General features: G+C 34.5%; 2 protein-coding genes across 2 annotated transcripts; both read left to right on the top strand.

Annotated features, from left to right (window-relative positions):
- Nucleotides 1–404: 404 nt before the first annotated feature.
- Nucleotides 405–3310, top strand: LOC120629637. The gene is made up of 3 exons (XM_039898630.1): nucleotides 405–516; nucleotides 1312–1488; nucleotides 1756–3310. The coding sequence occupies exons 2-3, from the start codon at nucleotides 1320–1322 to the stop codon at nucleotides 3177–3179; spliced, it is 1593 nt and encodes a 530-aa protein (XP_039754564.1). The 5' UTR covers nucleotides 405–516; nucleotides 1312–1319; the 3' UTR covers nucleotides 3180–3310.
- Nucleotides 3311–3932: 622 nt separating this feature from the next.
- On the top strand, nucleotides 3933–18418 carry LOC120629638. The gene is made up of 6 exons (XM_039898632.1): nucleotides 3933–4171; nucleotides 9250–9417; nucleotides 13087–13262; nucleotides 14541–14643; nucleotides 16789–16976; nucleotides 18279–18418. The coding sequence occupies exons 1-6, from the start codon at nucleotides 4040–4042 to the stop codon at nucleotides 18379–18381; spliced, it is 870 nt and encodes a 289-aa protein (XP_039754566.1). The 5' UTR covers nucleotides 3933–4039; the 3' UTR covers nucleotides 18382–18418.
- Nucleotides 18419–19504: the final 1086 nt, after the last annotated feature.

The raw sequence follows: 19504 nt of genomic DNA, 5'->3' as shown, positions 1-19504 counted from the left end.
TATAGACGGGAAGAGCGACAAGTTTTGAAGCCTTTAGGCAAATAGTTGGCGGCTAACTTACGGCTAGCTGACTAAGACTTGCAAATTGGTTGCCAACCATAGGCGAATAGTTGCGTTCAACTTGATCAAACGCTACACGTAGCATCTCTCCGAATTGGAAGCTGACTGAATCATACGAAAGGCAAGCAAAAGGCCACGAGCCAACCACAAATTGAATACAGTAATCGGTAGCTACGCTTTTTTTACAGCTCCATATAAAATATATGGGAGGCCAACCTATTTGCGTAGTGCCAAAGCATTGATTGAATGTGTCAATATCATTGCCGACATTGCTTCCTTATTGACATATTTATTCCCAATTTATAAAAAAGATACTAATGAAGATAAATAGTTGAGTTTAAATGTCACATAATTTGAAAACAGAATTTCTAAATTTATTGTCACTGTCCAAAACCAAAAGCACTAATTATTATTCTCATTATCAAAAGTATTTAGATGAAAACAATATAAATAACGGTAAGGATAAATTTTATTAACTTATTCTGATAAATCTGTGTATTTTTAATCACAACTACACCTTCATTAGCATGTGACGAACACAGATTTATATAATAGTTTTAAGACCTAAGCATTAGCCCGTGGCATGTGGAGATGCTTACAAAATTTCTTAGTTAAACTGTAAACGTACTACGGTCGAGATTTCAATACATAACGTTTTATTGACGGCCGATTGGCGCAGTTTGCAGCGACCCTGCTTTCTGAGTCCAAGGCCGTGGGTTCGATTCCCACTACTGGAAAATGTTTGTGTGATGAGCATGAATGTTTTTCAGTGTCTGGGTGTTAATATGTATTATTCTAAGTATTTATATATATATAATTCATAAAAATATTCATCAGGCATCTTAGTACCCATAACACAAGCTACGCTTACTTTGGGGCTAGATGGCGATGTGTGTATTGTCGTAGTATATTTATTATTATTATTATATTATTTATTATTCTGGAAGAATTGTAACTGATTACCACCTCAAAGTTGTATCAGCATCAGTCATCACCGTCGTAATGGGAGCGAGTCCGAAGCTCGCCCTGAGTTGAGCCGTCCCTTTTGCGCCCGGAACTCCTCTTAGATTGACGTTTGAACTACGTGTGGGGTTTTGGACTAGGACATCCCTGTGGATAAGACTCCTTGTAGGATGACGTCAGATATCGGCGTCAAATACAGAATGTAGAGTTTAGTGTAGCCCTAAACTGTCACAAAACGTACGGTTGCAAGGTTAATTAGCAATCTTACTCAGTGATGACTTCTTACAGCTACGAAAATGATGGAGCATGCAGCACAAATAAAACGTGATGAAGAATATCCGTTGCTGAAAGTAGAGTCAGGTAGTGGAGATAATGTTATGAAGGCTCAAGTTCCTTCAACAATACCAGCATCGGGATGGCATGTCACTTGTACATCCAAGCAGTTCTGGTGTAGCCGCTGGCCTGGTAAGTTGAGAAAAGGACCTAGCTTGGACTAAAAAAGGTCAAAGATGATAAATAATTATGTCAACAAACTTCGGCGTTACTTGCGTGCGACAAAAAAGACTGATATACTTAATATACTATTTTTTACCTAACATACAATTAATATAATACCGTTTCTTTTTACGCATATAGCGTCAAACTTTGCCAAGATTATCTATCTATTTAGGCTTTTGTTCATTCGATTTTATATATTAACCTATGTTATTAAAAGGAAATATTTTTTTTCAGAATTTGTCTATGCTTGCTGGATGACTACTATTTTACTAGCAATTTCCTTTCTCGTTTTTTATGCTTTAGGAATGAGTACTTATAGAAGAAATGCAGTTGTGATAGTAAGGTGTAATGATTCAAAGCCTGCTAGCGATGTTTTCTATCACCATATTATACCTAGAGATGCTTATGTACCCTATTCTCTCTTTTCTGAATATCTTTCATACATGGCTACTCATTACCCATTTTTGCGTTTCAATGTTTATTTTCTAATTGACGATTCTGGGCAGAACACTATTCAAGATTCTGGCCACACAATATTTTTTGAAAGGTTAATGCCACAAATAACAGGACCGTTCAATAGAATTTTTGGTCAAAATTATAAAAGAGAATTAAAGGATTTCCAGAGAAGATATGAAAATGTGAATATAAATGTGATGTATCTCACAAAGTATATGGCAACGACGCCTCTTAGATACAAGTGGAAAACTTTTTCTTCAAACCACTTATCATTCTTTGCTAGGATTTATGCAGTTTGGCAAAACGGTGGAATCGGGTTCGATCTTACTACCTTCAATAATCAATTTAATCACAATCAAGCTATTGATCACCGGCTTGATGCAATCTTAAAACAACACAATAATGGTATTAAGTCGGAAAAATATGCTGACACATTTAATTATTTGGATAATCAAGATCAAAATGAATTGTTTTCAATGTTTTTCAATATGATTAATCAAATATTAAACGAAACCAGCTCTTTTTTTGGTGCAGATAGCCCTGATATAAAAGTGATTAACAATACACCAGTCTTAAGAACACAAAGAAGTAAACGTGAAATTCTAAATAATCATACTGCTACTGTTAACGTTAAAGTTAAATTGGGAAATCACTCAACTAATGATAACGTAAATGAGACTAGTAAAATTTCAGTTAATCTAACAAGCCTTTCTAACAAAATTAATATTTCGAAAGATAATAATAACACGAGCAATGGAAAAGTTAATGATGAAGTAATAAATCCGCATGAAGTTTTGCAGCACGATCTATTAAAGATACCAAATGTTGACAATTTTAACGCAGACAATATGCCACATGTTTTACTTTTTTACGATATTTATGGATTTTCAGATGACATTGGTCCATCCTACTCCTTCCCTAAATATTATGCTCCAGCTGATCCTGTTTCCATAAAAAAACCTCTCGTTAAATCTGCAACTCAACCAATGCAGAGGAATTCAAACTACCTATCTTTAACCCCTGAAGGGCATTTCGTTGCAGCTTCTTCACGTCATCACCCATTTTTAGCTCAATTGTTCTCTTCTGGATGTCAGAGGGTTAGCCCTCAATTTGCAATTAAAAATACTCTGTTGAACCAGTGTTCCGGTGTTAGAGATGATATTTATTGTGAAAATATACGTCTTATTTACAATGTTGAGTAGAATGTCGGTTTCTAGCGGATGTAATTTTTTTTAATTTCGTATTTTTATTATTTTTCTAGTTTTAGTTTCGAAATTGTATAGTCTATTGAAAATTTAAGGATTTTTAGAAATAAATTACTTTTTAACTAGTACATTATACCTTTTGATTTTTGTTATATACCTCCTTTCTCTTACTAATGAGTTTAACTACTGGGAGGTGGATATTTTGGTAGGCACAAGTGGAATAGCCCAAAAACAAGTCTCACAAATAGAAAATAGATATTGTAATTAAATGGTGTAAAAACCTCTTCACAATCTGACTATTACCATTCAATACTAATTTTAAAAGGATTGTGAAATCAAGCGAAAATTATCATCATTATAATATTGCAAAATCTTTACTTACCTAATACGTTTAATTGTACATACTCTGTTATTCACAACTCTGTTACCTATTAATTTAGCAAGTCTAAAAATCTATAATAATATAGTATATATTTTTAGACCTGCTATAATATAGGCTATGCTGTTCTTTCCGAAAAAAAAAACATAGTGAAAAGCGTGAAAAAGATTACTTATGACTTACGTTGAGAGATTTCTGTACGTTTGTGTCGTATCATAGAGGATACAAACTACTTTTATAAACATTAAGTTAGATTTGTCACCTTATTTTTGTTAGATTAATCTGCCTTTATATTATTACCTCTCGGTAGGTATTTTTACTATTTTGACACAATTATAGTATCTATTAAGTCACAATAAATCAATGTTTCATCCGTGTAGAGATGTACCAATAAATTCTTAACTTACTATTGTTAATGGTCTATTTCGGATGAGCTTTCACCTTACAAGATGTTATTGTGATTTCTACAAAATTTAAAATGAAACTACCTTTTAGTATAATTTTGGGTCCGGTTCTTAAACTACACTTTACAAAAACCAAGTTGTTTTGCAAAAATCTGACTTTTTCTGCTAGTGTTCCATACACATATGTTTTCAGCACACTTGGCTTGGTAAGTATTGTTTTGTTCTGAATCTTTCTATAAAAAAAGAAACTTTGTAGGACCAATTTATTACCTTTCCATAGATATGTCATAGCCTGTTTATAGCAACTTCCTAAGGTCAGGTAATCTCTCTATGCTGTAACAGTTAAAAAATCCCAAAGGATCTACAAAAGTTCAATGAATAATATTAGAGTTGATGTATATGTAAATATTACTGTGAAATATAATATATCTTTAACTAGCACTGTGTTCAAGAAATCAGAAATAGGTTTAAAATTTACAATCAAACCGAGAAATGGGATCCGGTACCTGTGGATCACAGTACCCACTCCTTTCTCGAATTTTTTGCTAACTGGCAACGCAGTTTTACGGGATCGATATCCATAATAATATAGATTTCTACCTATCTTCTATATATATCTATCTATATTTACATATAATAAAACCGTGGACTAGCCACAGCTGGGAGACGTTAGGAAGACGTGGAGTATTTGTCTGTATGTCTGTTGGTTTGTTCGCACCGCATCACGCAAAACTACCAAACAGATTTGAATGCAATTTAATAGGTACATTTATATACTTGGTATTAAAATAAAAAATACTTTTGATCTCGAAAATCAACAGGGTTCGTTCGGGATATGCGATAAAAGTTTTTAAAGATTATACTCCGCCATACCAATTATCACAATTCTTCTTTCACCTAAAATGCTTTGTTATTAGTTTAATTTTGCCAAAATTTAGTGAAGATCTGGTCAATATAGAGGTAGTAGAAATAACTCCTTATGAATTAACGAAACATTATGAGAAACTATTAGTGATAGATAAATGATGTAGGTACTACATGATTAAAATGTATAGTTCACAGTTAGAAAGTAATAGATTAAGTTATGAATCTGACACACAAATCCTAGAAGCACAAATAGCCAGATTGCAGACTTCTTTACGTACACTGGCAGTAAAGTTTGATATGTATCAAAGGCAAATGATATCTGAGTACACACAGACTTCAGATGAATGGCATAAGACAGAACAACCCAGTGGTAAATTAACTTCACTATCTACCCATAGTTTTGATAGTATAGGCAGTCATCCCCAGTTTGTGTCATCAGTGTCATCACCCTCTAATGTGAGAAAGGTGTGTGTCAGGTTAAGTAACTCAAAATCACAAAACATAAATATTAATAATAATTCCTTTATTGAAGCAAATGCTCATAGTAGCAGTTCAATAAAAACAATTATGTACAGCGATGAAATTGGATGTAACATGGGCTTATATCTTAACTCTCAGTTGAATGGACACACAGTTTTGAACTACTGTTTACCCAACTCAAATTTAAAAGCTATTGTAGCTGCAATTTGTAGAAATAGGAATATGTTTGACTGTAAAACTAATTTAATTATCATAATGGGAAATAGAGGGAATGTTAACAAACCTGAGCTGATTAAACTTATTGATTCTTTAAATACATTAAATGTAAATAGTATTGTATTATACACATTTCCTTATTTTCATAACTTGCCACACCAAGAAAATACTATTAGGTATAATTTAAATATGACTTTGTACAATTTATGTACATATAATAAGAAATTTCATGTTATAGACTTTAGCAAATGTGCTAATCCTACTTATAATTTGTACCGAGATAGATATTACCTATCACACTATTTTAAACAACAGATAGCTGTTTCGCTATCTTATTTTTTTACCATAACAGCCAAGAACTTGGCTAAACCAGCTGCTTTTATTGAGCAGTGTAATAGTTTTGACATGAAAACCTTGGAAATTATTCCAAGTCATTTTAGTTTAAACTAGTTAAGGAGACAACAGAGGCTTTCTCTTGCTTAGAAAAGCAGACAACTGAGTCTCCCTCAGGCATATATGAAAAAAATTATAGTAAGGGGTCGCACAATGTACTATTAAACCAAAAATATAATCAAAAATCTAATTCTAATTATATCAACTTGGTTCACCAAAATATTCAATGTATTAGAGGAAAAGACTTAGAGATTGAATTATTTTTAAATGATTTTAACATTAGCATTTTATGTATAACTGAGCACTGGTTGAAAACCCATGAATATTTGTTTAATTTTGGTAACCACCAGGTTGGTAGTTCGTTCACCAGGGTTACAGCGATTCATGGAGGCTCTTTAATTTTATTAAATAAAAATTTAAAATTTAAAAACAGAAACGATATTGTTAGCCTTTCTGTTGAACGGACAATAGAGCTAGCCTCGGTTGAACTAGAGCAATTTATAATTGTTACTGTTTATAGGCCACCCTTGTCAAACTTTGAACTTTTTGAAAAGGTAATGGATGAAGTGTTATTTAAAATATCAAAGTGTAATAAAAAGTTAATAATATGCGGAGATTTTAATGTAAACATTTTAGAAAATAACTCTTTAAGTATCAAGTTATTGAATTTATTTAAAACTTACAATCTATCAAATATGTTCATGGAGCCCACAAGAATAACTGCTACTAGCGCCACCTGTTTGGATAACATCTTTACAAATATAATTCCTATAAGCAAAAATATTATTAGTAAATTAGACTCTGATCATTGTGGTCAAATTATTCAATTTGAAAATGTGAAGAAAAATGTTTCTAAACGTAAAATAACATTTGTTCCTGTAACATCCAACCGCATAGAGAAAATGAGATATAGCCTAGTAAATGACCTCCCATTCCTACCCTCAGGGGCGACTCCAAATGCAATGTACAGCTCCTTTTTCAATACCTTTAATAGACTATTTCATTCTATATTTACTAGTAAGTCGGTTGTGATTACTGATACATTAAATTTTAGTGAGTGGGCGACAGTTGAACTTCATAAAAATAGGCAAAAGCTGTACGAATTGTATGCTGAACGTCAATTTAACACTGGTGATAAGTTTGGGGATTATGTTAAATTGTTTTCCAAGAATTTTAAACGCGCTTGCCACTTAGAAAAGACGCGATACATCAAAAATAAAATTAAAAATAGCAGCAATGCAATCAAAACTACTTGGAACATAATTAATGAGGAGACGGGAAGAGTAACACCACGAAATATTAATTTTAAACTTAATGTAGATAATAAAGCCTTAACAACAGATTTCGAGGTGGCTACTGCTTTTGAAACCTTCTTTACCAACATTCCCGTCTCCACAACAGAATCATTAAACTCTTCACCAGATATGGCTCTCTCTCTATTAAAGGAAAATGTGCCTGAGTGTAACCATTCTTTTAAATTCACGCATGTTAGTGGCTCTGACGTTATTAAAGCCTTTAAATTATTAATTAATAAAAAAACAAATGATCTGTGGGGCATTTCCGTAAACGTTGTCAAATCATTAATTGATATTGTTGCACCCGATTTAGCCTTAATATTCAATAATTGTATAGATTGTGGTGTGTTTCCTGACTTAATGAAACTTAGTAAAATAGTTCCATTGTTTAAATCGGGTAGTACTTCTGACCCCACTAACTTTAGACCAGTATCCGTACTACCCACTTTCAGTAAAATCTTTGAAAAACTCATTTTAAATCAATTACTTTACCATTTTCATAAGTATAATTTACTTCATATTAAGCAATTTGGTTTCACACGGGGTCGCTCAACAATCGACGCAGGTGTTGAGCTAATACAAAACATATTTGAAGCCTGGGAGGAGTCACGTGATGCACTTGGTGTGTTCTGTGACTTATCTAAGGCGTTTGATTGTGTTCAACACGAAACGTTAGTTAGGAAACTACACCACTATGGAATTCAGGGTGTAGCTCTAGACTTAATGAGCAACTATCTACGCGATAGAATTCAGAAAGTCGACGTGAATGGAAAACGGTCTAATGGATCAGTTATGAAAATAGGTGTCCCACAGGGGTCTATATTAGGACCATTTCTGTTCCTTATTTACATTAATGACCTTCCTTACCTTGCCAAGGATAAACACGGGATAGTTCTGTTTGCCGATGATACATCACTGACTTTTAAAATAAATCGACGTGAACTAGCTTTTGACGACGTAAACAACTCTCTCGCTAAAGTGGTACAGTGGTTTGAAGCTAATAATTTGGTTCTTAACGGAAAAAAAACCAAGTGTATAAAATTCACTTTACCTAATATTAAACACGTGAAAACCACTGTACTACTTAATAATGAGGAACTGAAACTGGAGGATACGACAGTTTTTCTAGGAATAACGTTAGATTCTAAACTTCAATGGGGCCCTCATGTAAATAATTTATCGAACAGGCTTAGTTCTGCTGCCTATGTGGTAAAGAAGATACGCCATATGACCGACGTAGAAACTGCTAGACTGGTATATTTTAGTTACTTTCACAGCATTATGTCATATGGAATTTTACTTTGGGGTAATGCTGCTGATATTAGCACTATTTTCGTGCTGCAGAAGAGGGCTGTTCGTTCTATCTACAAAATGGGTCCGAGAGAGTCATTGAGAGATAAATTTAAAGATTTTAAAATAATGACAGTGTATAGTCAGTACATATTTGAAAATTTAATGTACGTCCATAAAAACATTTCTAAATTTAAGAAAAAATGTGACTGCAATAATTTAAACATTAGAAGTAAGAATAAACTTACAGTGCAATATACTAGGTTACATAAAATTCATAATTCGTTTAAAGGAAATTGCATACAATTCTACAATAAACTACCAATTGACATCTTGGAGATGTCTCTTAAAAAGTTCAAAGTTTGTATTAAACGTAAGCTTATAGAAAAGTCCTATTATAGTATAAAGGACTACGTAAACGATAAAAAAGCTTGGGTGTAAATTATTGCTCTAACCAGGTTGCTCTTCTAATAATTTAAAATTACATTGTGAGATGGCGATAACAAAAAAAAAAAAAAAAAACACCCGGCTAAGTTTGTTGTGGGCTTCTTCTTAGACCGGGACGCGTTTGGAACCCTCGTAGCTTTAGTTTTAAGTTTACGAATGTGGTTATCGCCATCATCTCACTACCGTGTAATTCTTATGTACGCATCAAAAGTGCCACCTGTGGGCCTACTTGAATAAAGATATTTTTGACTTTGACTTTGAAAGAACTAATTATAAGAAAATCGTTTGTTTTTTAGTTCATCAACATACATCATATAAAGAAACATTTGGGGGAAATTCCTGAAATCTCCGGCAACGAAGTGAATCATGTGAATCGAAACAAAATGCTAGTCCATGATCTGAAAATAATTGCAACTTCTATGGGTTTGGTTCAATATACTTGCCTTTTGGTCGGATGCCTTACAGTAAGAATTTAACACAACACTGTTTATATAGTGTATACTATATAGTATCGATATTGGACTTTCAAGCAGGATACCATTATTTATTTTAATTGTATGTATCGCTTGGACTTTATTGGTACGGAATAGCCCACAGAAATTCTACTGCTAAGTTTTCATACCGTGTTCTTATTATGTAGTGTTACGCTAATAGAATGCCTATTTTTTTTAATAAAATCATACTGAGGTGTATTATTACTATATATATATATATATATATATATATAGGTACATACCATAAAAAGTACCTACGATGTAAAAACTTCAGTTGGTTATATTTTAGTAACTTACTCATAAAGAAAATATAATACCTACTTATTAGACTCTGCTTTCCGTCAAAACAAGTGTGGTAGCATTACATTTCATGGGGAAGTTCCTTAAAATGTGTACCTCTGATTCTGATTCCGTTCATAAAAATGTAAAAAATAAAAAATGCGTTTCAAAAAATGACAGAGTTTTTGAACACAAGTTTATGGGTCTCTTGATGTTCATAATAATTAATTACGGTTAATTCAATTCAAAATTCAAAATTCATTTATTTCAAGTAGGCCTAATATAAGCACTTTTGAAACGTCAAGTCTGTCTGTTTGTAGTGATTCTACCACCGGTTCGCAAGGCAGATTCTACCGAGAAGAAGCCGGCAAGAAACTCAGCAGTTGCTCTTTTCCAACATCAACAATTTACATTTTGCATTTTAACATTCATTTTTCTATCTTGTGAGAGCTGAAAGCGGAGCCGGATGCTTTTAAGCAACCTTGTCATTAAATTTTAATTATTATGAACATCCTCAATTTGGTGCCGGGCGGAGATCGTTTTTTAGCGGGAATTTAAAAACTGTCCTATGATCTTGCAAATTTTATTTATTCAAAATAAATACCAATCTCAATTCGGATATAAATAAAAATACGTTTTTCATAATACATGAGACATATATCATTGGATAAATAATAAATTTTTAGCAACTCTTTGTTACCGTAACGTATTACACGATTGATGAATTCCTTAACGACAAAGCTGCTTGGAAGCAGGCCACTCTGCTCTCATCTCTCACAAAACAGAAAAAAATTTAAAGAATGTTAAACTATAAAATGATGTTGGAAAAGAGAAATCTGCTGTTTCTTGCCGGCTCTGCTCGGTGGAATCTGCCCTCCGAACCGGTGGTAGAGTCACTACAAAGAAACTGACTTGACGATTCAAAAATGCTTATAAGCTATGCCTACTTGAAATAACAGAATTTTTGAATTATTTTTTTATATCCTAGAAAATAGTAATTATGAAAAACGATTTTACAAGTAATTCTTGTTGGTGTCTGGCTCTGGATGTCTATCATTGCTTGATGTAAATTCATGATATGGTCATGATTGCGGCGCACATGCCGAGATATCCCTTCTTTTTGCATGCCTCTTTACTCAAGGTACCTACTTTAAATGTATCCAAAATAAAATTTTCAGGAAAATCCATCGCTTTTCTTGCCGCATCTATCGGGACAGTTGGTCGTAATTTGCGTAAGACTATTTAATACCATTCTCTTCCTAGTGAATGTGAAGACATTAAGCGAACTGCAGCATAAATTGGCTGCCATTGCGCTCATGACGTTCAATTGGCTCCAAGAGTTTTGTGTATTTAGGCAGTACCTGTGTGTTTGTGATCTTTAAATCATGGAATAAATGAGACTTAATAAAATGTATACAGAGTTTTTTAAATTGATATTTATATTGATCATCAACATTATATCAACAGACGGGTCTCCTATCATAATGAAAAGGTTTGCTTGGCCCAGTGCGGAATGGTGGACTCCACACACCTTTAAATAAATAAATAAATATACTACGACAATACACACATCGCCATCTAGTCCCAAAGTAAGCGCAGCTTGTGTTATGGGTACTTAGATAGCTGATGAATAATTTTTATTGTAGGGTCTGATAACAATATATAAACAAAATACTTATATTATAATAATAATTAACCACGTTTTTTAGTTACGTAAGTAAAGTGATTCTTAACTACAAGTCTGTTTAACATTTAAATCAACCTAAACATCATCGGAAGATCATAACTCACAACGCATTGCCCCCCTAAATTTATGAATAATATACTCGTACATCAATGCTTATAATATAAAGATAAACACCCAGACACTGAAAAACATTCATGTTCATCACACAAATATTGTCCAGTTGTGGGAATCGAACCCACGGCCTTGGACTCAGAAAGCAGGGTCGCTGCCCACTGCTGCATAATATTACCCAGGTAGGTATTATTTATATATAAATAAATACAGGCGTAGGTACATACTTATTGGGTTCCCAAGGGGTATAATGTTAATAGGTATAAAGTTAAAAACAACTTTTATTTATACAGTTTAATTGTACATCACAAATAGAAAAAAAAACAATGGACACAACAAAAATAAACTTAAAAATTAGGATACAGAGGGCGGCCTTATCGCTTAGTAACGATCTCTTCCAGGAAAGCTTTGGATTAGGAAAACCAAAGGAAACCGATTGGTGGGGTGTATTATTATTATATACACACTTACGAACAATTACACAGTAATACTTATCAAGATAACAAACGTTCTTCTTTCTTTCTGAGAGATAAACCACGCCCATCAATGTTTCGATATTGCTGATGGTGATGATGTGGATGGCCTTATTGTATAAAATACTTTTTGTTATGTACCGGATTTTCTAAAACCATTTAGTTGACTGTCAAAATATAATGTCATCTTACATCACAAAAATAAAATACGTTAACATGTAAGATTTTGGATTTTTAATATTCACCGTTAGGTACACAAACCTACAATAATTGGTATGACTCTCAAGGCGCCCTAAATTTTTATTTTATCTTAAGGTATTCCGATACATCGTTACTATACATTTGTGTCGAATTTATTATGGACGCCGAAAGCAATAAGTTTTTGGATAGCATCCGACTGAAACATGAGAATACGGTAAGTAACCTACCCACAGCTACTAATTTTATTATTGCATGTGGACTGATCATTGAAGTAACAAAATACTGGACTCATTAGTGAGGACTCATTAGTGCGAAACAGAATTTCCATTTTCGAATACCATAATTTTCAATATTACCAAAAAATACTCTGCTGAGCAAAATCAGGTCATCTGGGCGAAATCATAAGGTACGGTACATTCGTTCTATATGTAAAATGTAAATTGTTGATGTTGGAAAAGAGCAACTGCTGAGTTTCTTGCCGGCTTCTTCTCAGTAGAATCTGCTTTCCGAACCGGTGGTAGATTCACTACAAACAGACGGACGTGAAGTGCTTGGTATTAGGCCTACTTGAAATAAATGAATTTTGAATTTGAAATTTAAATTTATAGAAAGTTATGCCTTATTTACTTCATGACAAAAATACGACATGTGATCCGTAGTAACCTAGTTTACGAGTTGGTATTACAGACGTCCATAATATTCATACCGATGGATATGTAGATAGCAATACTTAGATATCAGGAACGTTAATATATTGATTGGATTTACATTGGTTAACATTTTGTGCTTCGTTTCGTTGAACTTGCATGTAGTGGTTGGAATATGGGTTCAGCCCAGAGCAGATTGGAAAGGTAATGTAATTTTTTAAAATTTGAAATTTGTTTTCAGATAAATTCGGTAACGAATGAGAACAGTGACGGTATACGCGTAAAACTGCGTGCACTTTTGGTAGGCCTTTTAGGGGTTTCAATGTCGGCTTGCGCTTTCGCCTCGCAACCCGTAGAATTAGAACTTGACGATGACGACGTCACGCAGAAGCTGAACAATGTTAGCTTTGCTAGACGGTAAGGTTTTTGTTTTAATATTAATTTTATGAATATTGGCATTTTTAACTCTATTAATAGCGAACCGTTGACCATTCCGGCAATGAAACTTAATAGATTTGTTGGTGATTCTTCCAAATTGTTGTAGGTAGTTTAAGATTTATTTGAATTTAGGATTCATAAGTGGTACTGCTACCAACTGAACATTATAGATTGCAATTTTAAGAAGGTATAAAACTCACAGCACACAATGGTGAGTCGTAATTGGTATTTGCAGTTTTTGGAATTTAGCACGTAGGCCTACTTGAAAGTACCATCGGTCTAATAAACTATCTATATTTTACAATTATAGGTCATAGGGGTGCTTAAACCGCGTTTGAATTTCATTTTAAGTGTCATAAGAAGTTTGGTAATCTCATGCTAAAAAATTCAAATTCAAATTCAAAAATATTTTATTTTTTTATACTTATGAAGCGTTCATACAATTAACATGGTATACTAATGTTAGTGATGGTGATAACAGCATTCGTTAACTTAAAACTAAAGCTAGGATGGTTCCAAACGTGCCCTAGTCTAAGCTTAAACTAAACTTAGCCTTTTGTTTTTTTTTTTGTTATTACCTTCTCAACAGACAATGCTTTAAATCTAACTTAGTCGAAAATATCAAAATCTAAGTGCTGCGAGATTTATTAACTTGGTAGATACCTACAAAAAACAATTTACATGGTAAGTAATTACTTATTATGAGTTCGTGACCCCGCCTTTTAGATACTAAGGATTTATTAGGAACTTCTGGTCACTTTTTAATGCCAAAATCAGGGGTTCCCTACCTTATGAAGACAGCGCAGCAATTCGACATGCCCGCGCCCTTGCCTAGCTAGTTAAAATAGTTGATACTTGTAAGCAAGCCAGATAGTCGCAAAAATAAAACATTCTCGCTATGAAACTAATAAAACCATAATAAATAATAAATTTTAACAAAGAATTAATAAAGATAATTCTAGCCCAACAATACGATGGCTGAGCTTGGTGGTCTCCACACAATTTTTCAAAGGGTCGTGATACCGCTGCACAGACTATCAAAAATTTTATTTTTTTATTTTTTTAAGTACTTTGTAGTTATTTTTTAGAAGGAACGCCTCGCGGCTCACCTCTGTACTTTATACGGCGCCCCAGGGCGTCGCGGCGTCACGGCGTCCAGGATGGGAAGCCCTGGCCTAAATGATTAACTAAAAATACGATTATTACTATGGCATATTTAAATTTTCTATTTTATTTATTTTTTATTTAAATTTTCAGGTTAACGAAACCTACCATTCGCCTTGTGATGGGATACAGCAAACTCAGTGCATTTGTGACTTGTTCTACTTCTCTCCTTTTACTATTAGCTGTTATGTCCAAGGTAAGATAGAGATTATATCCTTTCCTAGCGACTTTTTTTTTACTATTACATATAATATGTTAGCCCTTGTCTGCAATTTCACTTAGTGTTAAGTTATGATGCAGTCTAAGATGGTAGCGGGCTAGCATATTAGGGAGTATGGCCGTTATATTTAACCTACTTATACCCTGTCGCTGTATTTATGAAAATAAGCCTTTACGACAGTTTGGAGCCCAGGCTGGTTTGGATTACGAATGATTGTGTAGGTACCTACGCGTTGTGTTGCGTAGGCATCATTACGGTCGATCGATATCAGGGTCAGGAATTTCTAGGCTTCATTGCACCCACCCAAACTGTACAATCCTTTATGGTTAATGCTGAAAAAGAGTCAGGCTTTTTTGTTGTTCTTTGATAGTTCCCCATCTAAGTTTTTGTAATTACCTAACTTAGTAGGCATGTATCTATCGTTAGCTAATAATAAAATAAAATATAAAGATTATTTGGGTAAATAAAATTACTGTAAACACTAATGGCTGGAGCCTTCTTTTAAGGGTAGTATTACTACCCCTGTGTCAGAAGATACCGCTCTTCCATAACAAGAAATAAACATAGAAACGAGGGTAGGTATACAAACAAAAATATTTGTGTTGATATTAGAAATAATAGACACGTTATATAGCAGACGCAGAAAAGAAAAATGACATAATATATTAGTACAAAGTAGTTCGCGTGCGTGTTTGTGAGTATGCGTGTGGGTGTGGATGTGTGTGTGTGTGATAAGCTAATCACATTGCCTTAAAGGTTTCTTAGACACTTATATAAGTTCGGGGATTAATAAATAGCATCACACAATAAAACAGTTTCATAATTCATCATTATCATCATTTACCGGCCCACCACGGGTCTCCTCTCAGAATGAGAAGGGTTTAGGCCGTAGTCTACCACGCTGGCTTAGTGTAGAATGGTGGACGTCCACACGCCTCTGAGAACATTATGAAGATTTCACAGGCTGTAGGTTACCACGCGCTGTTTTACTTTGTCGTTAATGTAAATTATATTTTAATTGCTTAGAACGCACATAACTTCGAAAAGTTAGAGGTGCGTGCTAGGATTCGAGCTCGACCCGCGGAAAGCGAACTTTAGACACTAACCACTAACTAGGGCTGTCACCGCTTACTTACGGCATAGTTCCCAAATTACTAATACATAATTGATGTTTTTTTTTTCGAATTGTGTGTAGCTGATTAGCCTAATGGGTTTAACATCATAACGCGGGCTTGTTGGCGGGCTTTTGACGGCCGACTGGCGCAGTGGGCAGCAACCCTGCTTCCCGAGACCAAGGCCGTGGGTTCGATTCCCACAACTGGAAAATGTTTGTGTAATGAACAAATGTTTTTCAGTGGCTTGGGTGTATATCTGTATATTATAAGTATTTATGTATATTATTCATAAAAATATTCATTGCTCATCTTAGTACCCATAACACAAGCTACGCTTACTTTGGGGCTGGATGGCGATGTGTGTATTGTCGTAGTATATTTATTTATTGGTTGGCGAGCCTCAGAAGAGTTTGAACGAAATTGATGATTAAAATGGTATTCCACCACGCTGGTTAAGCGCAGATTAGTAGACTTTATAGTTCATACGCCTCTAGCAGCATTATTGACTTAAGCAGGTTTTCTTGCGATGATTCCCTTCACCGTTTAAGCATAATATTTAAATTTTATAAATGTAAAAAACATATAAAAAAATTTGGAACCGACAGGATTTGAACCTAAAATTATAAAATCATAAAAACGCAATGTGTCATCTCTTGTTTCAAACGTGCCTCATTGTAATATGGACCTTTGAAAACGTAGATCGAAACTACAACGTTTCCTACTAGATGACGCTACAGTCGCTATAAGACTGATGTAAAAAAGCATAGGTATACTAATTTCGGCATCGATGGTAGGAGAGCTACGGCTCTCCTACAATCGATGCCGAAATTAAATGCGCTTTTGCCAGGCCGCGATTGCCAGAGAGTCGCAGGTTCAAACCCTGTCGGTTCCGAAAATTTTTATATGCTTTTTAAATTTATAAAATTGATAATTCCTCCAAGTGTAGGTAAAAACACTAATAAAAATTATAATATTTAAATACCTACTAATCTCCATTATGTAATAGCAATCTTGGTGGAAACGCGGCGCCCGATGGCTCGCAGCACCAGCCTTGCTTGTGGCCGCATTAGAAACGGCGTCGGATGCGAGTGACGCCTTGCTGGCAGCTGTGTTACGTGGCTCGGCTGCCCCGGCACTCTTAGCAGCTCAAACTATTTCCGCTTGCTTCCTCATCACCGTTGAAATTCTTGTATGGTAGGTTTACATAATTAGTGATTCTCTTTTAAAAAAAAAATACGTACCTACTCGTGTAGGAATTTACGTACTTAGGTATACAAGAATTCTTTAGCCGTCTCTCTAGACTGCTAAAGATTTCTTGTAGCGTTCAAATTGAACTGAGATTGATAATAGGTTACATCAAATTCCACGAACTGAAAAATGCCTCCTGCCCCACCCCCTATTCTAATTTCAAAACTACCGGCCATGACTTCATCTTATCATCTTACTCAAGTAGGTTTGCTTTACGTTTCCTTTATCTTAAAATACAAACGCTCTACAAGATCTTCGCAAAAAAAAAAAAATATTAGGTGTGTAAGATACCTGGGTATGCACTTGGATCGTAAACTCACGTGGAAAAAACATATCCAAACTAAGCGCGACGAACTAAACCTTAAATATAGAGGACTCTATTGGCTGCTTGCTAGAAACTCTAAGCTGTCTACAGACAACAAACTCCTGATATACAAAACAGTACTCAAACCCATATGGGCATACGGATTACAGCTCTGGGGCTCCGCCTGCGATTCCAACATCAAAATAATCCAAAGAGCTGAAGACTCTATTCTCAAACAAATAACGAACTCCCCTTGGTTTATCAAGAACAATGAGATCCATAAGCATCTGAGGATCAGGAACGTAAAAGAAGAACTGCAACAGTGTAGTAATAACTACCCAACCAGCTGGCAGTTCAACTCACCGTACCAGATTGTCTCAGCCGGCTAAAAAGAAAAAAAATTCTAGACCTAAATAAATGCTAAACCAGTCTTTCCTCAATATGACAATTTCCAATGGGAAATTATCATAAAATAATTAAAAATATCTATGAACACATCTGCTCATAGTCAAGGACTGATTGCAGGATAACAATAGAGAAAAAAAAAAAGGTAGGCAGTAGGTAATCGGTATTTCTTTTAAAGTATTTGATTTTCGTTGAGCTTTTTTTTTTGAGCGGTACAATGTAACCGTAGAAATCTATTGTTTATAAAATATATTTACCCATGTATCTATATTTTATAAACTAGGTAACTTCTTTGAGATTTTTTTAACCTCCCTTTAGGTACAAAGTTTTGTTTACAATTTACGGTAAAACTCCATTATCCTTTGATCTTTGGCTAGGCACATCTTCACTTTGACAATCAAGTTTGCAAAGATTATGTTGTTCCGTAAATTAAATTAAATTAGTCCTTCGAGTCGGATATCAAATTTTAAATAATATTAAGAAGTTTTTTTAATTCGATTGAAGAATGTTTAAAATTACTAAACAATATTATTTCACAGGTATTTCATAGCTAAATTGTTCGAATACAACCCGCCGCCCCTGTCTACCGATTTAAAGAAGGATATTTTCATGGAAACTCCGCTTATGTCCACACCTCTTTGAAATCCAATGGATTTATTTTATTTGATGTATTTTATGTTCATAAAATAATAAACGAATAACAAAACTATTATTGAATTTTAATGGTAGGTTTGTGCTTTTTACTATATTCAATAGTTGGAACGTACCTTTAGCGGGGTAATTGGTTATAGGGACATATCGTGCACGAACCTTCAGAGCTCAACGTTCCTGAACAGCTCAAACAGAGACGTAGGTAATTCGCGAAGGCCAACGTTGCGCAGGCGCATGTATCTGCTTAGAAGCGCTCGAAGCCCTGGAGTTAGCGCTCAGCAGAGTTGGATTTTATCGTCTCATCCTACTTCCCTTACCCAGGGCTATAGCTAAAGTCGAATTTGAGGTGATGCAGCATTGGTTACAGGTAAGGTGGAAGTAAAAAAATATATGATAACTGGCCTGAATGACGTAATGGCGCATCAAATGCCATGTATACACAGAACAAGGAATTATAATAATATGAAAGGAGTGTCACAAACTGCGGCATGCTCGGAAAAGTTAAGATACCTACGTACCGCTACAACTTTTTACCTATCTTAAATTATGTTGTATTATATTATTAATTTGTCTTCGTTTTTGGTATTATTAAAAGCCACGTGCCCTAGATGGGATGCCAAAGAGATGCGGGCGCAAGCACTTACTGCTATCTACCTATTGAGTATTGGAGTGTCCCGTTCTTCTGTGGAGCGCTCGTTGTCTTAAAGCTCTTTAGAAAATAATTATTTATGAAAAAAAGAAAAAAACCTGTGCTGACTTCATTAAAGTTTTATTCTATTTTATCAAACAAAAAAAAAACAAATTGCTATTCAAATACGACAAGTGTTGGGTTTCATGTTAGTCAATAAATAAATGAGAAGTTGCAAGGATGTAATAACACACCTGTTGCGTAAAGGCCGCATAGCTGTCGCGATAAGTTTTACACGCCAGGCGTGTGGGGCCGCATGCTCGTAGCGCCTGTTTCGAATACGCTTAACCAGTGCTGAAAACACGCCTAGAGTGTAATCCTACCGCACTAATGTACCGTATTTATTAATGTTAGGCAGCAGTCAATTTGGGAATTTTAATTTGATTTCGACATAGACAAATACATTCCGCGAAGCTATCAAAATCG

This window comes from Pararge aegeria, chromosome 14 (genome assembly GCF_905163445.1).
Source record: "Pararge aegeria chromosome 14, ilParAegt1.1, whole genome shotgun sequence".
NCBI classification, from domain to species: domain Eukaryota; kingdom Metazoa; phylum Arthropoda; class Insecta; order Lepidoptera; family Nymphalidae; genus Pararge; species Pararge aegeria.
Note: the sequence above shows the minus strand (reverse complement) of the source record. Positions and strands in the feature narration are given on the sequence as shown.